General features: G+C 44.5%; 1 protein-coding gene and 1 pseudogene across 4 annotated transcripts in view; one reads left to right on the top strand and one right to left on the bottom strand.

The window, feature by feature from the left end:
• FAM193A (family with sequence similarity 193 member A) overlaps positions 1 to 25,894 on the top strand; it is a 169,241-nt gene that overhangs the window by 120,975 nt on the left and 22,372 nt on the right. For all 4 annotated transcript variants that reach the window (XM_085848318.1, XM_085848317.1, XM_085848316.1 and 1 more), the window contains 11 exons: positions 1,470 to 1,585; positions 3,785 to 4,000; positions 4,241 to 4,385; positions 4,705 to 5,004; positions 5,169 to 5,594; positions 7,228 to 7,435; positions 10,171 to 10,317; positions 19,919 to 20,306; positions 20,447 to 20,612; positions 20,815 to 21,045; positions 22,383 to 23,754. In XM_085848318.1, the coding sequence (XP_085704444.1) occupies positions 1,470 to 1,585; positions 3,785 to 4,000; positions 4,241 to 4,385; positions 4,705 to 5,004; positions 5,169 to 5,594; positions 7,228 to 7,435; positions 10,171 to 10,317; positions 19,919 to 20,306; positions 20,447 to 20,612; positions 20,815 to 21,045; positions 22,383 to 23,754 (3,715 nt within the window). The remainder of the gene's footprint in view (positions 1 to 1,469; positions 1,586 to 3,784; positions 4,001 to 4,240; positions 4,386 to 4,704; positions 5,005 to 5,168; positions 5,595 to 7,227; positions 7,436 to 10,170; positions 10,318 to 19,918; positions 20,307 to 20,446; positions 20,613 to 20,814; positions 21,046 to 22,382; positions 23,755 to 25,894) is intronic.
• On the bottom strand, positions 24,785 to 25,741 carry LOC147015797 (uncharacterized; annotated as a pseudogene).

The raw sequence follows: 25,894 nt of genomic DNA, 5'->3' as shown, positions 1-25,894 counted from the left end.
AAGCCGTTTTCCTGCTCAATTGGGGCCGTTCCCTCGCCGCTGCGCCGCATTCGTTATTGCTTCTTGTTTTTCTCCTGCACGTGTTGAGAATCCACTCGCAGGGTTGGGAGTCTCCTGCGTTGGCCGGCGGAGTTGTTATTCGTCGGGGGGGGGGGCGGGGGGGCCGTCGTCTGTTCTCCCTCGACGAATGCCAGGCTTCTGGCAACCGTGTGCTGAGGTGGAAACGCGGTGGTGGTTGTGGTGGTTGTGGTTGTCGTAATGGTGGCGTGGCTGGCGTTTTGTGGTGGTCATGATGGTGGTGTGGTTGGGTGGTTGTGGTTAAGGTGGTTGTTGTGAAGGCAGTTGTGGAGAAGGTGGCTGTTGTGAAGGCGGTTGTGGAGAAGGTGGCTGTGGTTGTTGAGATGCGGTTGGTGGTGGAGGTGGTTGTTGTGAAGCGGTTAGTCCAAAATAAAGATAGCAAAAGAAAAACACTACCCCAAAGATCACAGCCCGGTTACACGAATATATCCCTTTAGACCTCGGTGGGGAAATCTAATCTGAACACGCACTTATCGACATAACTGATCTCTGGGATACCTGAATGGTGTTCTGTGAATTTCCACAACCATAACAATACAAAGAAAAGTGAATCATCATACTGTAGTTCGCGCTGCTCATAATAAGTGGTTGCCTTGTTATCGATAAAGAGCCAGGTTTTGTCTCAGGTAACCTAACGACCAATTCTGGTTGGTTGATTGATAATATTTAATGCATAATCCAGCTTACCCAAAATAATGACTGAGTTGATTGTGATCATGGTCTGACAGAATGATGCAGAAGCAGTATACTTTCCTCTGAGCTGTCTCGTATGGGTTCCATTCCTGATTCGACTTCAAGCTGTCAGATTGATGCTTCACAAACATGGTGTTGCATCACCAATTTCACCTTCTGTCGAATGGACCTTAAACTTGTCGCCCCTTCTGCTAGCCTTTGCTTGTGGGAGTTAAAGATCCCACTGTCATTCACGAAGTGTTGGCGACATCACCGGCACCCTGAACAAATCACAAATTCTTGCCACCTTCAGTTGAACATCTGGCCTGGCCAGCAGATTTGTGAAAGATGAGCCAAAAACCTTTCCTGGCTGACCCCACAAAAAGATGGGAATAATTGGGGTCGTTAAAAGAAGAAATTGATTGTGATCATGAATGATAATCATGAGGCATCTTTCCACTGAGTATAAATACCCCACAGTGTCCATTGCAAAGTGTGGGCGAGCTATCGCCTGCACCATGGTTAAATTCCAAATGCCTGTTCTTACCAGGAGAATGCAATGCACCAGCGGCACAGCCGTGCCCTTAGCCAATGTAGGTACCCCTTATCCTTGTACTGCATAAAAACGAAGAAGTGGTGACTACCTATACAACTTGTACGTTTTATACTTTCCTTTTTTCACTTGTTTTTAAATATTTGCCTCAACGTTTCTCCGGCAGTTGCTACACAACAAGAAATGTGGACTTGAGGTCGGAATGACCGAGGCCCTGAAACATCTTCTGTCAGGAACGAGGTTAGCCCTGGGGGACTGCCCCAATTGCAACTACAGGCAGAGGTAAGGTTTGCGTGCCACTGGGTATGTGACTCAGTACACCCTTTTTTGATTGGACATAGGGTCTCACCTGTTAAAAATAAACACTCGGGACCAGTAAAAAGTGGTCTTTATACACAGGTAACTTTACTGTAGTGGATCAAGTCTGTTGGGCAGGAACATCTCAGATTCATTCTCGATTCTACTAGATGTACCAAAAAACAATCAGTGGACTTCTACCGCCTCCTTTCTGGTCTTGTGTCGTCTTGCTCTTTCCGTGCTTTTTCCTCCCCCAGGTGTCTGCAGGACACACACGGTCCACCATCAACCCCCCCTCTGGTGCAACTACGTAAATCCAGGATCACTGCTCACCTCCACTCATTTGTTTCTCTTTTTTTCTCGCTGTGGAATCAACTTCCACATTCTCTTCAATCTCATTCTTCCCTCCAGGTCTTCAAGACAGTTGTTCACCACCATCTTAGATCGTCCCCAATTCAAAACCATAATCTTTTCTACCCTCGTTAACCCTACCCCAATCCCTCCTTCCAAAGTTCCAGTTTTCCCTCCTTGGAGTTTCCTTCTGTATCTAACTTGTGCATCCCATGCGTCCTCTCCTCCCCCCCCCCATTCCTCCACACACCCATTGCTTCTCCAAGTCACCCTCTGTCTTGGCCTTCAACTCTGCTGTTGGTGTTTCTCCCCTCTCTCAACTGCTCCTTTTCCATGCATCTCTACTGTTTGTTTTGCGTACTTGTTTGCATCCTGTTTTTGTCCGTTACATTTGATATTTTTTCTGTGCTAGCCCTTCCACGAGCCTTGGCTATGTTGCAAAAATAGAAGGTGTCTTTGCCTTTTTTTAGTTTTACAATCACAAGTAAATAGAACATCATTCACCGACTAAGTTTTGTTTCATTTTGCTCTATTATCGTGTAGTATGAGATGAGAATTTATTTGAATTACAAATTCTAAAATTAAGGAGTTGATGAAAATGTGCATGATAAGGAAGGCACAGAATAAAGGACTTAGAAGGGCATTCGGTAGAGCTTGATCCGTAATGCTTGATCCACGAGAACATATCGGGTCCACTATATTTTTGAAATATGCTATACAGTGCATATCGTTTTTGGCCCAATCTCTCGATTGTGAAGAATCACTTTAAAAACTAAATAATTCTCATATCCGGATCCGGATTCGCATCTTCACCAAAATCAAATAAATTTGTCCTTGTCACTCATCCAACCTGTCCAAATTTCATCTGAATCCATGTGCAACTTTTTGAGATATCCTGCACGCAAGCAGACAAACAAACAAACAGCAGACAGAGAGGTGTGAAAACATAACCTCCTTCTACCTTCGGTGGTGGAGGTAAAAATAAGTCTCCTTTTAAAAGAAAGTCAAGTGTATTCTGCTTTGCGACAGAGACCTTATCGCTCAATTTCCTGCTAATACACCTGCAAATTAATGATGTGATCCAGCATGTCAGTGTAACCTTGTCTGAGTGAATGCAAAGTCCTGAGGTTCCACAAACAAGAATCAGCCTCAGTCAAGGAAGGAATGGCAGGAGTTGGGGATACATTATTACCTCTGCCACCAAAGGTGGACGGAGGTTATATTTTCACCCCTGTCTGTCTGTCTGTCTGTCTGTCTGTCTGTTTGTTTGTCTGTGAGCAGGATATCTCAAAAAGTTATGGATGGACTCAGATGAAACCTGGTGGGACAGGTTAGGTGTATGTCAAGGACGAATTGATTCGACTTTGGTGAAGATCCGGATCTGTAGATGACAATGTTTTAAAAAAAATATTTCTCAGTAATTCTTCACCATTGAGAGATTGTTCCATAAACGATATATAGCACGATATTTCAAAATGTTGTGGACAGATTCAGACAAAACTTGGTGGATGAGTTGGTCAGGTGATAACAACAAGCCGATTAGATTTTGGTTAAGGTCCGGATACAGATCCGGCCTATTAGTGGGATACAAAACATAAACTGTTCAGCCTGGCAGAGGTATGCGCTCTACCGAGTGCTGTTCTAGTTCTTATTGTCATCTCAGTTCTCACCAGATTCGTTGGTATTCCCATAACCATCAGTCCTTGGAAGCCTTGTCACATATATTGCAGCACGAGTCTCCATATCAATCTAGTCCTGGACGGCACAAATGAACAAGTCCTGAGCCACATTATTAATGTGGTACATTCACATGGTACATCATTCTGTCCTCAGGTGTTCGTGTGACCAGTGCAGCATTTCACACATGCTCACATGTGGCCTTTTGGAATCGCCACCGATCAATGGGCTTCCACTGAGCCCGATCCACACGCAGGAAGGTGTGGCGAAAGGGCGTCCACCCAGTGTTTCCCTGTCAAGCTCTGACTGTGCCTCAGCGCCCTGCAGCCCCCCGCCACACCGACAGCACTCACACCTCACCTTCACTGAGCTGTAAGTATCACATACTTTCACCAGCACCAGAAAGGCTTCGGATTCTGTACCCGTACGCAACAAGAAAAATATATTTTGGAATCTTTTTCCTTGCAGTAGCTGGAAAAAAAAATGACAGCACTTGCGTCTGAATGCATTCTAATTCTTTTAATGTATCGTAAAGTAAAGAATGATGGCATCTGTGGTAGTATGTTCTTTGCATACACTTGTACTTCTATGAATATTCTCACGTTCTTCCAGGGACGAAGAAGTCATTGCGCTCACGGAAAACCTTTCCGAGGTTTTTCCAATCTGCAACTACTCTGACTCTGGGGTTGGCATCAGTGCTGATGGCTTGCACCCTGTACTCAACGGTGCTGGAGAGAATCTTGCTCTCAAGGATGAGGTTGGTGCAGCCATGTGTACATTATCTCACATACTTTGTAGGCCCAATAAGCACTACTTGTTGGGAATGCCGTTTCCAATGAGTCATTCGAAAGTTTGATTTTTGCACTCTGTCATCACCAGTATTCGTATGTCATTTCATCACTGATTAATTTATTTACTTCGTTACTCTTGTGGGTTGTATTTGATGGTTTCAGTCTTCTTGTGGGGATTTATTCTGACTTGATTGAAATTGAATTTTTTTGGAACATTTTTCATATTGTGTGGTAATCTCCGAGGTTGATAAATTTGTTTACTGATTGAAACTTGTGAATCCACAGTCAAGTAAAAGTAGTAGCTGCAGCAGCAGCTCAGAAGAAGATGAGGAAGATGAGGAAGAAGATGAAGATGATGAAGATGAAGAAGATGATGATGATGAAGATGATGATGATGATGAAGAGGATGAAGAAGAAGATGAGGAAGAACTTGAAGAAGATGCTGAAAGGTTGCCCCAGGATGTGGAGTTTCACGTGCCTGTTATCAACGGCGAGATAAAAACACTTTCTGAAAGCAGCGGTGTCATGTCAGACTTTTCAGATACCAAGAGCAACCTGGAACACTACAAGGCTGACTTCTCAGAGGTCAGGATAATGGCGTAGGATTCTAACTCAATATTCTGTTTCATCCAATTTGATTTCGGTTGACATGGAAGCTTGGATACGATTTGGGGTTTATTGTCTAATCGAAGTGCATTAACTAATTCTTCACCAAGCCATTAATCAAGTATTCTTCTGTTCTCTTTCAGTTGGCATCTCACTCAAATGGTTTACCTTGTTCTCAAGCTGGGGAGCCGGTGCAACCGCCATGTGAGTGTCACTTCTGTAAGCAGACAGGTGGCACATTATCATCTAGTCTGTCCACCAGTGCACTGCCCAGCGGGCAAGCAGTACTGTTGGCAGACAAGCTGACACCGCACCCAGCACTGCACCTCTACCCCCACATTCATGGACAACTGCCACTCCAGCCAGTGCCCTCATCGTTGACGGGGCTCACCCACGGCCCCGTTCCTGTCACACTGCCACACGTGCCACCTGGAACACCACTAGGTCATTTAAACCCTTTCCTTCCTCAACCTATGTACCCCGGGTCTAATGCTGTTCCAGGTGTGTTTGCCCCTCCAACTGGAAATTCTGCCGTCATCTACCCTGCAACACCAGGCAGCACGAATAAGGTTTGCGATGGATGATGCACGGAGGAGTGGAAACATTGGTGATTTATATGTTATGTGTAATGCGGTTAGTGGTGCAAACAAACAGAATTGCATGTCTCGCACTCTGGTTGGTGACAGTTTCTGATTGAAAAGGAAGAATGATGGGAGGAACAATTAAATATGCAGCAAAAATATAGCAGGATTCTTGATCGGTGAGATCAACGTTTGATCCTGGCATGCCTAGTTCCTCAAAGTGATCTTGAATCTGGTTTGGCTTAAAACAAATTTATAGCAGCTTGTTGATTATTCCTTTAAGAGATGTGTAATATTTATCAGAATCGCAGCTGCATTTTGAAAAAGTTATGGACAGAATCAGATAATTTGGTGCACAGGTTGGGTGTGTGATGGGGACAAATTGATTAGATTGTGGTGAAGATTTGGATACGAGAAATTTTTTTTAAAGTGATTCTTCACCATTGAGTGATGGGGCTAAAAACGATATTTCGCCCGATATCTCAAAACGTTATGGACGGAGTGAGGCGAAACTTGATGGATAGGTTGGGTGTATGACAAGGAAGAATTGATTCGATTTTGGTGAAGATTCAGATCTGGATGCAAGAATTCTTTGAAATTTTTCTGAGTGATTCTTCACCATTGAGAGACGGCACCAAAAACGATATATAGCACGATATCTCAAAAAGTTGTGGACAAGATTTGACAAAACTAGGATGGATGTGAGTGGTTTCGGTGACCAGAACAAGCCAATTCGATTTTGGTTCAGGTCCGGATCCAGATCCGGCCTTTCAGTGCGATACAAAACGTAAAGTGTTTGGCCCAGCGAAGGTGTGCACTCTGCTGAGTGCCATTACAGTTTGTTTTGGAATTGTTAGAAAAACTAACAACAGATCTTAGCTGATTATTAAAATAAAAAAGGGAAGTGTTTAAGAATGAATGTGGCAGATGCAAAAAAGAGATTAGTATTATTTGTTTCAACTTGTTTGCCAACTATCAGGCATGGCTTTTCACAACAATGCAAAACTGCACTTGTCTCTTCTTTGTATTACTACAATGTAGATATGACAAAACCCATGATTGTTATTGGCATCCAAGTAACCGACTGGAATGGCACTCGGTAGAGCGCGTACCTCCACCAGGCTGAACAGTTTACGTTTTGTATCCCACTGAAAGGCCGCATCTGGATCCGGACCTGAACCAAAATCGAATTTGCTTGTTCTGGTCACCTAACCCACTCATCCACTTAGTTTTGTCATAAGTTGTCCACAACTTTTTGAGATATCGTTATTGGCCCCATCACTAAGTGGTGAAGAATGAGTTAAAAATTATCGGACAACAAATGCTCTTTATCAACATGATATAAGTTTATTCCAAGCAGTCAGGGCACTTTAGCTTGGGAAAGGCCTTGGGTCATCTCTCGGTGTCTATAATAAATTGAGTGCCATTATCTATCCAGATGATCTCTCATGTGAGATTTTCAGATGGAGTCATGTTAGGTGAACTTGTTGGCTGACCTAACTCTCCACCATTTTAAGATTGCACATGCTTGGTTTTAACAAATCTTACGATGTTAAATGTGGGAGTACAAGCATTCCTTCCTACATATTGAAGTTGCCCCTTCATTCTGTACCCACTGCAGTGCCTGGTAAATCCTGGTGTATCTGGCTTCCCAGTAAACTGCAAGCACCAGAGCTTTCGGGTGGGACTTGAGCATGCTTCAGAGCACACCTTTCCCCTACCAGTAGCCTCCGAATGGAGCCCTGAGCTTTTGGCCGCACACCGCTATGCCAGTAGCTGGGGCTCTGATCTGTTACCCAGCTCTGACAAAACCTGGACACTATCTGAGGGTGAGTTCTGATTGTGTGTGTGTGTGTGTGTGTGTGTGTGTGTGTGTGTGTGTGTGTGTGTGTGTGTGTGTGTGTGTGTGTGTTTCCGTGGAGAAAACACACACACACACACACCAAAATTGCTCGTTTTTAAAACCGCATGATACGCTTACATATTGATGGTTCTTTAGTTCATGATTCATAGCCATGCGTTTTCATAGCCATGCATTTTCTCTTCAATTGTTGGTATTATTATTATTTTCTCTTCAAGATGAAGGTGAGAGGAGGATGTGAACTTGACAGCAGGGCAATAAGGAAACTCTTGAACCTGACATTCAAGGGAATAAATGAACAGTAAAAGAGACTTGGAAAGGGGGGGAGGGGGTTGGACGGAAAAACCTCTCATCCCTTCTTCCTGTCCAGGCTGGAGTTCCTCAAGGCAGTGTTTTGGGCCCTGTTCTTTTCCTGGTTTTCATCAATGATCTCTCCGACTCGGTGGAAAATCCTCTTTATCTCTTTGCTGAGGACTCCACCCTCTGCCGTACCACCTATCATCCCTCAGATCGGCAAGCAGCAGCTTCTTCACTCTGCAGATTTGGATAAAATCACAAATTGGCCACATTCTCAACAATCCTCTTGAAGAAATCCTTTCATTCAAGCTTCTGGGTCTCACTATCTGCCATGATCTTTCCTGGGAAAGCCACATCTCCAAGCTGGCCTCCAAAACCAGTCGCCGATTGGGCATCCTCCGTTGTGCAAAGTCCTTCCCTGGCACACCTGAGCTCTTGACCACATCCAAAGCTTTCGTCCACAGCCTGATGGAGTACTCCTCTCTCCTTTGGGCTGGTGCTCCCGCCTCACTTTTCTCAGCTTCTTCTTTCTTCTCAGCTTCACTTTTCTCAGTTTCCACGCTGTGGAAACCAAGTCATTTCGGATCATTGGTATCTCCCGCGATGAGGCTGAGTCTTTGGATCTCTCACTGTCTCACTGCAAGCAGGTCGGTGGTCTTTACTGTCTCCTCTACTGTCTCCTACAGAAAGAGGGTGAACAAATTGCTTAACTCCGCTTTGTCTTCTACTGTCTCCTCTCCAGCCTGCCCCCCCCGCTCTGTCTGAGATATGTCGCGCCCATATTTCCACAGGGCGCCCAAGGTCTGCAGCAAGCCCCTTCTGGTAAAACTACCAAAATCAAGAATCACCACTCACCTTCACTCTTTCATTCCTCTTTTTTCCTGCCTTTGGAACAGACTCCCACACTCTTCAATCCCACTCTTCCCTCCATCCATCCATCCATTGTGGTGGTGATGCCTAAGCAGTCTCCTTGGCTATTGGGCACAATCCTGGACGGGTCGCCACTCTAACACAGTATACCAGCATGCTGGCACCATGATCTTTTCTACCCCCGCTATATCTGCCCCAAACCCTCCTCCTCCTCCTCCTCCTCCTCCTCCTCCTCCTCCTCCTCCTCCTCCTCCTCCTCCTCCTCCTCCTCCTCCTCCTCCTCCTCCTCCTTCTCCTCCTCCTCCTCTTCCTCCTCCTCCTCCTCCTCCTCCTCCTCCTCCTCCTCCTCCTCCTCCTCCTCCTCCTCCTCCTCCTCCTCCTCCTCCTCCTCCTCCTCCTCCTCCTCCTCCTCCTCCTCCTCCTCCTCCTCCTCCTCCTCCTCCTCCTCCTCCTCCTCCTCCTCCTCCTCCTCCTCCTCCTCCTCCTCCTCCTCCTCCTCCTCCTCCTCCTCCTCCTCCTCCTCCTCCTCCTTACAAAACCTTTAGGACTCGGCTCTTTTATATACAGTATCCGGATCTCCTTAAATACTAAACACCTGTACACATCCTCGCATTGAGGGTGCCTTTTGAGAGCGTCTATCATCGACTTTTAAATATATTCTGACATTTGCTTTAAAGTTTCGAAAAGTTCAGGTTACTATTTAAAGATTATTCCATTTAATGTGTTGTAATTTCGTAAATACACGATTTTCTCATCATGAACAGGAGCCTCCGTGACGGGTCTCGCTATTGGCTCCATCAAGGCACGTGACGAAATATCGGAAGTTGTTATTGCCTTTAGGACGCGGCTCTTGGACACATTTGTCCTTGTTTAGATTGTGAAGGGGTGAAGGGGAGGGTGCAGATTTCTCCTTAAGTTCCCTGGGACTACAAAGAGAAAAGTGACATCACAAGATGCCATTTCCGGCACCCAGAGTACTCCTGAAATTATGTCACCCCTCCTGCCCCCCCCCCCCCCACAATCACCAGCTGTGTTTGTGTGATGTTTATAAAAAAACAAAAGTGATCGAGTGTTGTCTAATGTCTGCTTGCATGTGTGCGTGATTTGTGTGACAGCTCTTCTATATGAGCATTTGACCCTGTAAATAAATAAATAAATAAATAAATAAACAAACAAACAAACAAATATGTAAATTAATGTCCTGAAACTTTGATGCACCTTGTACATTTTTCCCCCCTCTCCTGACAATTTTCAAACCGTCTTCATCGACTTCTGTCATAAGAACTTCAAGACAGTTTTCTGCCCATCCACAAGTATTTCAAAAAGTTGTGGATGGGTTAATGACAAATATTGATGAAAATGTGCTTTCCCTCTGAAGTACTTTTTGAAGGGACATTGGTAGTCCTGTATTTCTAAAGGGCCAAAGGCTTAATTGTTTATTATTTTGGTGATACGAGTTGTGTCTGTTCATATCTGTTTGATGTTTTGCCGGTTAGTCTTCCCCAGGCTCACTGTGTCAGCGCTGTCACACCACAGGTCACACCCTGACTGACTGCAAAGCAGACAGGTCCCCCATATTTGCTCATCATACGCAGTCAACAACCTCATCCCAGTCACCGAGCCATCACACAAGCCATCTTTCCCACCCTTCATCCACTCGTCCAATGAACTTGTCGCATAAAGGTGAGTTCGCAGTTTGATTGCTGTTTTCATTTCATTGATTTTTCTCTGTGCAGCTGTGCTCTCATACAGGTTTACATTTTCATTGGCTGGACTTTTCTGTGTATGCAATTATATTGAAAACAAGGACTAGAGCATTTATCACTGCAGAGCCTCGCCAGGGTATTAGTCTCGGTTTCATACATCCATTTCATACACTGGGATGCTTGTATTTATGTAGGCTGCCTAGTGAGGATGCTACATTAAAGTTGATCTGCATGTAGATGCACAAGCACACGTACGCGCAAACAATCAATGAAGCATTTAATTAGCGCCTCTAAAGCACATTTTATTTGAATCGTTTTATGGCGATATACATTATTTATTTTCATGAAATTATGGTATTAAATGCAATTTGTAGCATCTAAGAACATGTGTTGTAATGATTTAACAGTCCCATTTTCATATTTTATGGATTTTGCCTGTTGCAAGGCTGATAGGCAGTCGATGTACAGATGAAGAAACAAAAAAAAAAACAACCTGAATTCTGAAAAGAAGGGAAGCAAAAAGCACTTTGTTCCTGAGCAAAGCAATTTCAGAGAAGAAGCTCGAACAATAAGACATTGTTTTAGCCTTTGGTAAAAACCGTAACGGTATAAGAGGAAGTAACTAAGTGTGTCATACTGAAACATTCATTGGAGGGGCTTTTGCACTTTCTCTCATCCCTTTACTGTTTTTAACCAAAGGAAGAAAGACAACACTGGCATAGCACAAAGCGGAGTTAAGCAATTTGTTCACCCTCTTTCTGACATGTTAAACTATGATTGAGGACCTTCTTGATTTCAATTGAATTATATATTTTTAACACTGCAGAACATGATTCGGAGCACAAACCTGCAGTTTAGCAGTACATTAGCTCTGAATTCAAGAAATTGTACGGAGTGTTGAGTGTCGTCCCGAGTGTGCATGCGTACAGTGTGGTTGAGCAATAGCTCTGATCTCTCTGTCTGTCAGTCAGTCAGTCAGTCAGTCTGGCAATCAAACAAAATTGAAAATCATTCCAAACAGGAAACAAACTGTGTTTTTTTGACGTCATAAAGGACATAAACAACAAGCATGGAAAACTAATTTAACATGTTAAATAAGGTGGTGTAAAACACGGAGCATCAATGTCTTCCAATTCACTGTTTTTTGTTTTTTTCTACAGTCTCTAAAAACTTTTATTCAAATTGAATTCTATACTGTACTTGAACACTGTATAACACAAATCGTCTTCTTGGCACTCCAAAAACCTGCACTTTAGCTGTACTTGGGCAAAAGTTTACGCTGTCTCGACCAATCAAATTTGCTGCACACACTGAGGGCAGGGGAATTTCGAGATTGAGACAAAAATGGCGACTCGTGCTCAGAAATCGTACTCGTACTCAGAAATATCGATTGTGCTCGGAAATGCAAAGCAAGAGTTGAAGAAAAACCCTTCCCATGTCCCTTTTTTGCAAGACTGTTTGGAGTAAGCTGGTCTAGGAACTCTCGTTATGAAAAGTGCTGAGGGTCTTCTCATTTTTGATCAATTTTGCTGAGGACCATGCTGAATCCCCTCCTGTATCGGATGCCAAGAAACACCATTGCCTAAAACGGAATATCCAGGACTTTTTGGGATAGTCATGTTTTCAATTTTTTTTTTAATGCGACAGTGATGACCAGTTGATGCTAAAGTGTATCCAAAACCATTATGAGAGATTTTCATTCATTCATTCATTCTGTATGCAGCCAGTGGCTGCTCATTGCATCATTGCTGGCAACATGGCTTCACCGCTGATCCAGTGCCACCCCCCCCCACCCCTTTATGTTTGAGCTGGAATTTGGCCGGGGTACTGGTGATTTGCTCGCCTACTCTTTTGCGAAGGACATTATGGGATCTTTAACGCCCACCAACTCATGCTGCCAGACAGGAGGCCCAGTTGTCCGGAGATGGCCCAATGTCCACCGGAGGGATGGCACACACACATTGATGTCTTGCCCTGCCTGTAAGACACCCGGATGACAGTTTATTGCTGGATGGAGATGCAAACCCAGGCTCGACCGCTCAACAGCGGGTGTGCATACCTTTAGGCCACCCTGCCAGCCCATGAGACATTTTTATTGCAGCCAAGAATTATAAAATACCAGTTTCTGAAGAAATAGTATGAATGAATTATCTTGTCATCTTGCCAAAGCTTCAGGTGTTCATCAACATTTTTCCTTCTTGGAAAGCCTCTGGTTCACTTGATCACTTGGCGATAATAAATAAATTTTGATAATATTGGTGATGTGACCAGCAGCAGCAGAATCAGTCACATGTTGACTGTATGAAAGTGAATAATTTTGTCATGATGGCATTCCTCATCATGAAAAACTATGTCCCCATATTGTCACATTCATTTTGGTCTATTTCTTTTACAGCTGCACCATTGTTTCTTCCAAAAAAAATTAAAACTTTGTTCAACTGTCATGCAGCCACTGCTTTTAGGGGCTCTTTCTCATCTTAACCAACAATGGTTACACCTGACAGTGACCTGAGCTGAACTTGTTCTGCGACAAATACTCCAAACGATTTGTGCTTTTGAAGATGCACATTATATTGTTGCGGGCCGGTGGTGAGAACGACCATTAGGTGGGGGAAGTTACGTCGTCTCCCACCAGACTCCCGAAATTGTACGCCGTCGCTCACGGATAATTCCGTGACGCGGCGGGTCGCTGAACTGACCGTGGATGCCAATACCTCAACCGCGTAGCCTTGGGTCTTCCTGTCTGGAACCAAATTACATAATTAACCACACGGTTTTAACCACCGGGGAACCACGCCCTCGGTACGCCTTGCCCGAACCGGATCACTCTACCAACTACGGTAGAGTACCAACTCCCAAATTCCAACTCTGCCAACTACCTTTCCAGATCGGATGCAGCCGAGTGGAATTGCCAAGGACGTACCGGCTCGAATGAACACATTATCGGGGATAAAGACCCGGCTAAACTCAGATCCGAACCATGCTCGACCAATGAAGGAAAAGACAAAAACGAACTGGGAACATTTCTACAATAATTTATTTACACTAAGCGAGACAATTCACGTGGTACAGGAACAGGTTTATTGGTGTGTTATGCAGGGGACAGAAGAGAGAGAGAGATGTAGTGCGACAATTTTATAGCAACTTACAAAAGATGACACAGAGCAGACTTGTCGCAAGAATAATACAGGCAAGATTTACAATGATCAAATAACTTGTACAATGCTACTTATATGACAGGTGCCACACACTCAGACACACACTCGGACAAAATAAACCCAGTTGAAAGGGAAAGGACTTTTGCAGCCACGGAGGGAGGGAGGGAGCTGAGGTCGCAGTTCTTTAGGTACCTGAATGTTCTGAGAGAAGGGATGCTCCGTGGTGCGGCACCCGACAGAGGTCGTGCAGTTCGGCCCACAGCCGCACGTGTGGAGACCATGTCTGTGAAGGAGCCCGGGTAGAGAGTGCGGAGTCCAAGGTAGAACAGGGCAGCAGACAAGACCCAACGAGAGACCCGGTCAAGGTCGGGTGTACTCGGACCAGCACAATTGACGGGCCGCCGAGGCAAGACGTGGGCAGGCACTCCGTGATCACGCCCTTCCTTCTTCAACCAACGACCAAGGGACCAACTCAACTGCCGAACTCAAGACTCCACCACAGAACTCCAAAGAACTCAACCACTCAACTAACGACCTTCCTTCTTTCTTTGCAACCAGCCAACGAACCCACCGAACTCTCTCACTCCACTCTGAGGATGGTGTCGTAATTTATAGATCCCCCTGGGTGGCGAGGGGCCTTGGCGAAGCTGACGTCACCGTCCACCCTGATTGGACAGGGCCTTCATGGGGTCCACCCTTTCTGGGCGGGATTTCGGCCAAGATTGAATTGGAACATTTGGGGAAGCCGAAAAGGAACTGCGGATGTGAAGATTCTGCCTCGGAAAAACGAGGCTCCGGAGACGCAGGTTGACAGTGGATCGTGATGGAGAGGATATAAAGATTTATTTATCTAACTAAAAAAACATCGCAACACACCCCCTTTGCTTTCCCACCACACACAAGGAGGGGTTCTATCTGCACATATACTTAATGGCATAACTAACTTCGGGACAACTGTATGTCTTGTATGCATACGGTTCCTAGAACCATAACAATATTTATCCTAGAAAATAAAAATGTAGTCTCACCTTTGTTTCTTTCTCCTGGTAATTTTAAATGTTGCAAAATAGAAACACCACTCAGATCAATCCCATTTTTTATCTCACATCAGTTGCACTGACTATGTGCATTATTTGTTCTGATTGGTTAAAGTATATGATGTTGGACATCTGCATTTTCCTAAACGTCGCTCTGTTCTGTTCATTAAATTGAACCAAAACGGTAAATTTCAATGATGATGTCAATACCTCTGCCACCGAAGGTGGACAGGGGTTATGTTTTCACCCCGTCTCTCTTTTTGTCCGTTTGTCTGTGAGCAGGATATCTCAAACAGTTGTGTACGGATTCAGACAAAACATGGTGGACAGGTTGAGTGTGTGACAAGGACAGGTTGATTTGATTTTGGTTAAGATCCAAATATGGATGCAGATACATACGAGTGTTCAAAAATAAATAACTTTTTAAAGTGATTTTTCACCTTTGAGAGATGGTGCCAAAGACGAAATTTTGCATGATATCTCAAAAAGTTGTGGACAAGTTATGACAAAACTTGGTGGATGAGTTGGTTAGGTGACAAGAACAAGCTGATTACATTTTGGAGGCCCGATCCAGATCCAGCCTATAGGTGGGATACAAACTATAACTGTACAGATCCCTTCGGGTGGGTGCCTGGAATGTCCTATCCCTAAGAGAGGATGATCCTTGATCAACTGTCTCTGTTATCATCTGAGCTGAAGCGTTTGAACATCAGTGTTGCAGCGCCCTTTGAGGTTCGGAGACGGGATTGTGGCGAGATCATGGTGGGTAGTTACACCTACTATTGGTCTTTGTGGCTCCGATGGTTACCATGGCCAAGGAGTTGCTGTTGCTGTGTCCAATAAGCTGACTCCAGTGATAATAATTGAGGTAACAGTGGTCAACAAGCGTATTATGAGACGCAGGATTCATCACTCCTTGGGTGTCGTTTCCCTGGTCTCTGTATATGCTCCGACTGAGGCGAGTGATCTCACCGTGAAGGACGCATTCTATGCCACGCTCGAGTCTGTGGTTTATCAGTGTCGCAGGCGAGATACTCTTCGCGTCTTGAGGGATTTCAATGCATCGACTGGAATGGATAGGGAGAGTTATGAGATGTGTGTTTGTCCCCATGGGTCGAGAACTATGAACCAGAATAGCACTAAGGTCATGGACTTAGGGTGGCTGGTTTATGGTTTCAGCACCCACAGGCTCATCGCTGGATTTAGTATTCCAACACTGGTGGTGTAGCAAAGGAGATTGACCATGTGCTCGTTGATGGTCACTGGAGGACAATCCAGAACTGCAGGGTCTACCAAAGTGCTCAGTTCCTCAATACCGACCACAGGCTTATTGTAGCAACCCTGAAGCTGCAGCTTAATGTCGGGAGAATGGTACCATCCCAGCCGAGGCTGGATGTTGGCAATCTCAAGGATGAGAGGATAGCTGAGGAGTTTATGAACAGGCTGAATGGGGAAGCCTAAAGAGTTGTGGAGTGTCTTCAAGACCATCTTCCTTGATGTTGCCATGGATGTCTTGGAACTCAACGTCGGGTGAAGAAGAATTTTGTCTCACAAGTCACACTGGATACCATTGAACAGAGTCGCAGGGCCAGGCTTAATGGCAGAGCCGAGTTGTTCAGGGAGTTAAAACTGTACGTGTGCTGAGGGTGGACAAGGAGTCCTATGTGCAAGGAATCTGTGAGGGGGTAGAGCATCACCTTTGGTCAAGTGATTCTCATCCTGCTTACAGGTGAATTCACGCATTGCGTTCTTCCAAGCCCGTCCTTCGGTCTACTGCAGTTGGAGCGGAGGGTTGTGGGCTCTTGACAGAGGAGTCCGAAGTGAAGGCCGGCTGGGCAAGTTACTTTGAGCGGCTATACCAGGCTGATCCACCAGCTGTTGATTTGGATGTCAGGGGTGTTACTCTCTGTATTGCTGACCATCCAATCAACTGTGATCCACCTTCGTTTATGGAAACGCAGACTGCAGTGAACCGGTTGAAATAGTGTGAAGCTCCTGGGATCTGTGGCATTCATGCTGAACTTCTCAAGGCTGGTGGAAATACTGTACTCGTGTTGTTGCATATAGTTCTGTGATCTGCCTGGAACACAGGTATCATCCCAACTGAATGTCGGAGGGGCCTTGTTGTCCCTCTCTGGAAAGGGAAGGGTAATACACAAGACTGTAACAACCACCTAGGGTGACGCTGCTCTCAGTGCCAGGAAAGGTCTTTGCTCAGATAAATCTTGGTAGGGTTTGCACTATCTGCTTGAGCAACAGTGCCCAGTGCAGTCAGGCTTCATACCAAATAGGTCAGTGATTGACCGTATTCTTGCTCTTTGGGTCCTCACCGAGATGAGAGTTTCGGCACGGGCCACTCTCAGCCTATGTTGATCTCTGCAAAGTGTTTGATTCAGTGAATCAGGATGCCCTCTGAAGGATTCTTGATCTTCTAGGGGTGCCACCAAAATTGATCATTCTGATGTCTGAACTCTACTCTGGTATTGAGAGTGCTGTGAGAGGTGGTGGTACCATCTCTGACTTATTTCCAGTTGTTACTGGAGTTCATCAGGGGTGTGTACTGGCCCCCACGCTTTTCAGCACTTGTATTGACTGGATTCTGGGGAGGATGTTGGAGAGATGAAGCTATGGTGCATCGTTTGGGAATGTCAAGATCTCTGACCTTGATTTCGCAGATGATGCAGTCATCTTTGTAGAGACTCTGGATATCCTTTTGGGGGCCCTCGAGGTGCTGAATGAGTCAGAGCTGCTGGGATTACGGATTTCCTGGGTGAAAACTAAGATTCAGGCTTTCAATGACATCTTGGATGCTGCTGTCTTGTCTATACCTGTTTGTGGTGAGGATGTTGAGGTCACTGAGAGATTCACTTCCCTTGGAAGTGATATTCATGTGTCTGCTGGCTTTGAGCCAGAGGTCAACAGACGTCTGAGTCTGGCCTGGGGAGTCATGGATTCACTGGATCATGGGGTCTGGCGCTGTTGGTACCTGTGCAGGAGGACGAAAGTCTGAGTCTTCAGGTGCTTGTTGCTTCCTGTCTTGCTCTATGGATGTGAGACTTAGACTCTGACCAGGGATCTGAGACAGAGATTTAATTCCATTGGTACCCCGTCTCTTCCTGAAAATCTGTGGTTATCGCTGATCAGACTTTGTGTCCAATGAACGGTTGCTGAGAGAGACTCAAATGAGATTTGTTACCTGCATGGTACGTGAGCGTTAGGTGTGGCTATATGGACATGTGGCTCGTTTTCCTGATGCTGATCCTGCTCACCAGACGCTCTCAGCGAAGGAGCCTCATGAGTGGAGGAGGCCAATGGGTTGATCACGTGCGTCTTGGTTGCAGCAGGTTGATCAGCATCTCAAGGAGAAGTGGATGGCCAGATGAAGGCCTCTGGAGTACTTGCGGAAAGTAGACACAGCGACGCGCTGCTCTGTCGCATGCTCCCATACCTGACCTGACCTGATATTACATCGAAAATATGTGTAAGCTGTCCATATTGTGTTCTGTAGCTCGTATGAAATTGATGAAAACCCATATAATGATCAGGGTTGTGTCGACAACAGACAAAGTCCAGAAGACAACATACTCCCATGGTGTCTTTTGGTGGTACTGTAGGAGTGGGGGAGGTGGTAAAATACATTACATATCAACATTTGATGCTGTTACCTTTAATATTTTGATAAATTAAGGACTTGATGGATTAACAAAAAATGTGTCCTTTAGTTGGGACCAAAAGGGAGGGGACAAATGGGAATTGTTTAGATTTTTTGGTCAGCGAGCTGACCTAATATAGCCGTTCGATGTCCTCAGATTCGTCCGTCCCTCCGTCTGTCAACAATTTTTATTTTTCTATCTCCTCCTAGACGTCTCAGCCGATTGAGTTCTAACTTGACACGATGATAGTATAGTACTAGTTCCTCTCTATAGATCGTCTGAGCCCTTTTCGCATTTTCACCTCGGGTAAAAGTTACAGGGTCATCAAGTGCAAAATTACCGATTTGTCGAATGGCCTATAAGGAAGCATTGGAAGGCTATAATGCATAATGGGTTTCATAGGGATTATTAATAAGATTTAATTCGACCAACTAGTTTCTCGTTACCCCTGTCGTCTGGCCCTGTTTATTGGGCAACACGGGGTCCGCTGACTTCAACACGGCTTCACGCGGTTATTTTAAGTTCAATTTAAATTCTGTTTTCACTTTTCATAGTCGCAAAGGTTGATTAACACTCGGTTGCATCAAGTTTTTTGAAAATGGGATGTTGATATCCTCAGTCTGTGTGGAATGCATTGCAGCGAGGGGTAGGTAGCTTCCATGGGCTTCCATCTGACGAGGCTGTCTTAAGTTCTCGTTGATTTCTGTTTTCACTTTTGGGACCTTCTGGTGGAGCAACACGTTTAATGAAGATAATTTTCATGCAAATCCGCTCAGAAACACACTTGTCATGAGGAAAATATATTGAATTCAAATAACTGTGAAACTCTGGAAGGGACACCACATGCTTTCCATTCACAACTTCACCTCATAACCTGTCCTCTTGAGGGACTGCTTATTCGTAGCGTCTGTGAGATTAATGTTTATATTTTAGATGGTTTGGGGATGTGCTCTACAAGTATCTGAAACAATTCCGGTGAAAAACGGACGTTTTAAGATCTTGTTAGGGCATTTCATCCAACGGCGAGCTGGCTGGTCACGTGACGCCGCGCAGATGTGTAGGTAGCGAGTGATTGAGCTTCTCGGTGGCCCGAGGGTCCTTTCTAGTTGAGGTCCAGCTTTGTCCTGGATACAGCCATTAAATGCACACACTTAGAGTACTTATTTCATGGCCATAAACGCGGGTTTGAAAATTGTATAATGATGTTGAGAATGATTCCGAGAATATGGAGGTTTATGCTTCGAGTGGCCTCACGCGTTTGTTTTAAATTAAATTTGAATTATGTTTGTACTTTCCGTAGTCCTGTAGGTTGATTAACACTCGGTTGCATCAAGTTTTGTATCCAAGCTGACCGTAAAACCCGCTCGGGTGTATTTTTGAGAAGTACATGTGAAGTTTGGAATACAACTGTTTGCCGCTGTGAAACTCAGAGGGTGATGATAACAAAGGCAGGTGGAGCAAGACCTTCGAATAAGCAGAATTAAATTAGCTATCAGGCTTCCTGTGGCAAGCAATTAGCAGGTTTTGTATTTTTACATTTTGCTGATAAATATTCAATGCCCAATATTTTATCAACTCTACAGCATCAATAAATTGTATGAGGACAGTAGAACATTAGCCTAATGTGCGGTGAAGTTTATCTTATAATGGCTTGGACATTTTAGACAGTAGGACCATCATAAACATGACTAATTAACTGGTTTTGGGCATTCGGTGGACTTCTTTTTCAGATGAAACAGGACACAGTGTTCATCGCAGCAGTTTGACATGTATCTCCAGCACATCTTCACCAAAGCCAGCCCAAACAGGGAGTCACCCTGGAGCCAGCCTACCATCTCCAAGCATGGCTGCCTCAGTTCCAAACCAGTCCAAACCCCCAGTCTTCCACAAACCCACCACATCCTCTGTACACACATCTCCATCAAAGTCGGATTCCTCGTCAAATGTACCTCGACATCAGGCCTTCCCTGCAATCCCATCCACAATTCCTGCTCCCTCCAAAATGCTCAGCCACGGTTGCTCACCAAAGTCGGGTGGTACTTCCTTCGGCCTTCCGAGTGACAAGGCACATGGGAGTCTGGAAGGCTTCCGGGGAGGTGATGGAACTGGTCCCTGCAGGTGAGTGAGATCAATCTTGGACCAACAGCTTTGTCTAACTCGCAGATTTGGTGTTATCATGCACTGATTTAGTGAAAATATGATCATTCTCGACAGATTTATGAACCCACAGATTATGTTCCGATTGCTCTTTGTGGCAGTGGTGGCATTTGCCATGGTGGTGAAGAGGGCATGCCTTGTGGCATGGAGGAGAGTCTGGATGAGGACAGCTGCTCCGATGAGAGCTCGAGCACGTCCACATCTACAAACCAGCGAGATGGCAAATACTGTGATTGCTGCTACTGCGAGTTTTTTGGCCATGGTGGGGTAAGCATAGAATTTTTTTCCTTGAGGGTGAAATATCTGGTGGTTACAAACTCTCAAAAAAATCCTGTGATTTGGGAATTGGCAAACAAATTTACTGTATTGAGAAGTTGAAATTTTTGTTTGTTTGGAAAGAGCGGTATTGATATATCATGTGCATCAACCCAGCCAAGCATTTAAATGGTTGACTTTATTTGCTGAACAGCCCCCTGTTGCTCCAACGAGCAAAAAGTACACGGAGATGCGCGAGAAGCTCCGTCTACGGTTGACAAAGAGGCGTGAAGATCGGCCGAAGAAAGAAAGCATTCCAACGATCCGAGACAAGGAGGATCCTCGAAAGGTGGAGGAGCTTCTCAATTTCATAAACAGCAGTACAGAGCCCAAGGCCAGCAGCAACAACCGAGCAGCCAAGCGGGCACGGCACAAACAGCGCAAGGTTAGCTGCCACACTTGAGCATATGTGTAAAGGGATGAAAAATACGCAACACCTGGGGGTGAGGACAGTTGGACATAGAACAAGGAACAAGCAGAAAACACTTTGTCTATGATTCCCTTTCTCTACTCGTGCTCAGAGGGGGCAGACTAGCAAGAGTAATAAGATTTATTCTAGATAGGTTTAAGGCTGATTGTTTGCCCTTTTGAATGACTGGATTTATCTCTCCTTGAAATTAATGCAGAAAGTTCCCCAATATTTGACAGACATGTTGGTATTTACTTTTTAAGCTTGCTTTGCACTACCTAAAAAGTGTGGAGGCCTCAGTGCTCAACAACGAACACTCACAAGTCTAAGAAAAGCTTTGCATTGAATCTCAGCTTTTAATTGCAGTTTTATGACATTACCCAGGTTATGTGAAATATCAATTTAGTCGGCGTATATGTATTCTTTCAAAGCATTTATTAGGGGCAGCAAGATAGCTCAGTTGGCAGCATGCTTGCTATTTAGCTGTCTTGTCTAGGCTCAGTTTCTAACAGGGTTGAACTTTATTGGAAAGAAATGCCATTCCAAGTATTAATATTGCCTGGTGTTGGCTTAGCGGTTAGGGTGGCTGACTCGGGATCCTGGGGTCTTGGCTTTGAGCCCCGTTGTGCGCTGAATTAATACCAGGTGGGGTTGACTCAGCCTGTCATCCTTCCGAGGTCGGCAAAATGAGTACGAGTATACTGGTCATAGGGACACTGCTTCAGCGGCATAGCCACGTCCCTAACCAATGATGCAATCAGCAGCCATAAGGCTGCACCAGAGGGAGACACAGACACAGACACAGAGTTAACATCCTTCAAATGAGGAAATACACCTGGCCTTCTCATTTGCAATATGTTGTTGACATGTTGTCTTTTGAAAATAGTAGGCCATTGTATGCCTACTCTCTGTCCAAATTATTTGTTTGGGCAGCACAAACAAGCTGTGGAATTCAAGCTATGTGCTCGATGGCGTTCCCAAGTAATTGACGTTTCACTTTTGTCATAACAAACCTGCAAATTGTCCAAGCCATGTAGCTATTGCTCTCTTTCTGTCTTTCTAATGCCCTCTCTAACTTTATTAAATTCTCAAATAATTATCAGCTGATGCATCATCAAAATATCTTGCTTTCATTGTTTTACTCAACTAATGAATGTGCATGTTGGATTTAATTTGAACATTTATCTCTACTTGGCCCTTTAATTCCTCTCCATTGCTATTTTCCACCAGCACTCAATTACTTGTTGTTTGGGCAAATCGTTGATTTTATCAATGAAAGTCTGAACACCATTTTTCTTGTTCCCCTGATGCAGATGGAGAAGGCCAAGCAAGAGGCGATAACACGAGAGAAGGAGGAAAAGCCGAAAGCTCAGCCAGAGGATAAACCCCAACAAAGGGCGCAGCAAGCAAGCGTTTCACAGAACCAGCTGAATGGGTTGTCACAGCGGCACAATGGCACAACGAGGCCCAGTGGAAAATGCACAAAAGGAGGGAAGGAGCGAGTCGGAGCACAGGCGGGTGTGGATGACGATTGCCAAACTTCTGGAACACTCCTTGATGGAACGGGAAAGTTACAGGTGCAAAATGAAAGCCAAACAAGCATGACTGAAAGGGTTTATGGGAAAGATGAAAGAAAAGCAGCTAGTCCACAGGCAATTGGTGGGAAGCAAAACAGCCAGGAAGTCAGTAAGGCAGCTGTACAAGGACAGAAACAACCAGGCAAGCAAGGTACTGGAGGGGGCCAAACAAACAGAAAAAAAGACAAGCACTCAGAACCAACTGTTACAAGGGGTGCAGAAGAAAAGAAAAAGCAGGCTAAGCTGGATTTGCAAGAGCCACAGCTGGAGATTCACAAATGCTTCCAAAATGGAGAGCAGCGAAGGACACATAAGGCAACGGGACAGCCAAATGTGTCAACTTATTCTGCACTAGAGAGCGAAAGTGATTCTCAGCTGAGGGCGGCACATCATCGTGAACAATACAGCATTGTTCAGACGGGCCCCATCCAGCAATCCATTGACAAAAAACACGAATCAGTTGGTGCTAAACATAGGCCAGTTTCTGAATGGTCACACAGCAACCCAAAGATTGATGAGGTTTTTCCATTGAGATGTGTGGGGGCTTCTACTGGGCAGCAGACAAGTCAAATTGTTACTGAATGGCCTGCAGCCAAGACAAAAGTTGGCTCTGAGAATACACTGACTAAAATGCGGATGCAGGAAATTTGGCGTGGAAAGGCCAAACCAGTCTGTGAGACTCCAGTGCTTAACGGCAAAATCCCGAGTTATAGCAGAGGGGACTTCTATGACAGGGCAAGCACGATGCAATCTGGAAGCAAGGCCAGTACGACATCGCAACCCCTCGATAATTGTCGAACATTTGCTTCCGGTAGCACCAACAACACATGGGCCAAGGTGGAGTCCCGAGTGGATGGAATAGCACAGAAGGTGCATCCGAAGAGCAGTGTGGCTTCAGTGAACAGCAAGGTAGACGTCAACCCACAGGTTGGCATTTCTATCCAAGAGCTCTGTCAACCTGTGACGAATGGCATAAGCGAGTGGGATTCCACTACGGATCAATCTGGGTCACCGGAGCTCGAGGGTGGGATCTTTGCTGAATCTTTACCTAAGGGCAAAGGTAAAAAAAGCAAGAAGAAGAAGGCGGAAAGGTTGAACAGCTCTATCGGTAAGGAGCTTCTCCTGCTGCATCACTATTGGTCAGGTGGCTTAACAAAATTTTGGGTACACGCCGGATAAAGCACCAAACTTTTTCCATGTGCTATCCATTGCCTTAGATTTAAATTTTTGGTAGGACCCACGTCCTCAAGATAGAGGATGGTGGCCATCTTGGATTCCAAGATGGCCTCCATGTAAAAACCAAGAAGTGCCATTATCTCAGCTTCTATGCCACTTAGGATAGCAATCTTGGTGTCTAAACACACATTTTCTGGGACAAGGAATGCAATTATACCATTAATAATATCAATAAAGGAGTTATTTATTGAAAATATGTGTTTACATGAAAAAGAATACACTAGTTAGTGGTTATTTGTTGATTTCTGAGACATTATTCAATGCAGTAAGTTAACATGAACAGTACTCTTGTAAACAGACATAAGATGACATAAAGACATAATCACAATCCTTATATTCTGTTACTACTTAGTCATTATATAATACTACAAATACTATGTTACTATACTACCAATAAACTCATAGTTCTCATCTTCTAATTTGCATATATTCCGTTTGCATGATGGTTCATTGCTCCCTTAAAAACATTTAGCAACTTGATGGGGACATACCAGATAAAAGCACCAACTTTTATGAGTTACTAGCTTGATGTATAAACTTTCATTTTTTGGTAGGACTCATGTGATCAAAGCTATGACACCATTATATACCATTTTAGTGTATTATGCCATATTTTGCCAAATATGCACACAGAATGATAAGATATTCTGTATTCTTTCATAAATTTATTTAATATAGTTGATCTTCTGAAAAAATATTATATCTCATTTGTAAAATCACATGAAATGTTTTTTTGAAATATTTATTTACTTTATAACATACCATTATACATGTAATGTTCTTTACCACTTTGAATCTCGCAAACAACAAAATGTACTTCATATCTAGATATACATGTATGCAGTATTGGAATGATCATTGTGACAAACATAATATCTGAGTCTCCAGTGACTCACTGGAGGGCAACAAATCTAGTTCACTGAGCCTGGTCTCAACCAATGTCCCATATGATAATATAAATGACACCTCCTATTGTTCAAGTAGAACAGGAATAAACATATTGATAGCATATTCCCTACTTTTGACATGTACAGCTGCAAAGTTCAGTACATCTCCACTGGACCTTTTTGCAGGCACTCCTGGTACCGCAACCATTCTTGCTCTTGCACCCACACTTCACCAGTTCATTACACGCCTTAGAGGAAATGGGTAGGGTGGTCCAGATGGGAAACCATGACTGATTTTCCATCTCCCAAGTCCAACCCCAGCCCTCTGGAGTAGGAGTGTTCTGCTGAGGCAAAAGGCTAGTTGCCCAGATGCCTGTCTGGTAAGCTGCACGCTTTGTGTGCTGTATGAGAGCATCCTGAGTTGGTGGTATGTTCTCCATTGTCTTATTCCTCTGACAGAATAACACCCTCCTTACTTCATTGACTGATTCCAAACTGCTTGTTTTGTCATATAGAAGGACAGTGAAGTGCTCAAGGATCTGGAAGTGCTGAGAGTCCAAATCCATATGCTTGTATGGATTCAGTGCCATATAGCTGAATGTTTGAGTAACTTCAGGAAGTGAATTCCAGGTCTCCAATGCCACTTTTTTCCCCTTGCCATTTGAAGAAACCGGATGTTGTGTCACAACCTGTGAAGCTGTGGAATCCAGGCAAGGCTACAGATCTCTCTTTGCCCAGCCTATGACAAATGTAATTGACATGAAGATGAACAAAATCCTTGCCTGTTCCAATTGCTGTCCAGATGTCTGCACTTGGATAAATGGCGACCAGGTCATGAAATTTGCTGATTAGGATGACGAGAACATCAGTGTCCACAGTGCGTACCAAACACGTGGTAGATCCTGTTTCCAGAGCATCCTAAATGTGAATCAACAGTCTGGTGTCTGCCTCTTCGTGGTCGCATGGCAACATGTAATGATTAGCACCTCTGGCCACTACATGGTATCGACATCATATTCTATAAAATGTTCAAAGGCTTTTAAGTAGAAATTGTATTACAATTACCTCATCAAACTTCCAAATCTTCACAGCAAGACCCATTGTAGTCCTATGTAACAGTAGTAT

This window comes from Eptatretus burgeri, chromosome 12 (genome assembly GCF_056783735.1).
Source record: "Eptatretus burgeri isolate ZD-2024b chromosome 12, Ebu_testis_v1, whole genome shotgun sequence".
Lineage (NCBI taxonomy): Eukaryota > Metazoa > Chordata > Myxini > Myxiniformes > Myxinidae > Eptatretus > Eptatretus burgeri.
Note: the sequence above shows the minus strand (reverse complement) of the source record. Positions and strands in the feature narration are given on the sequence as shown.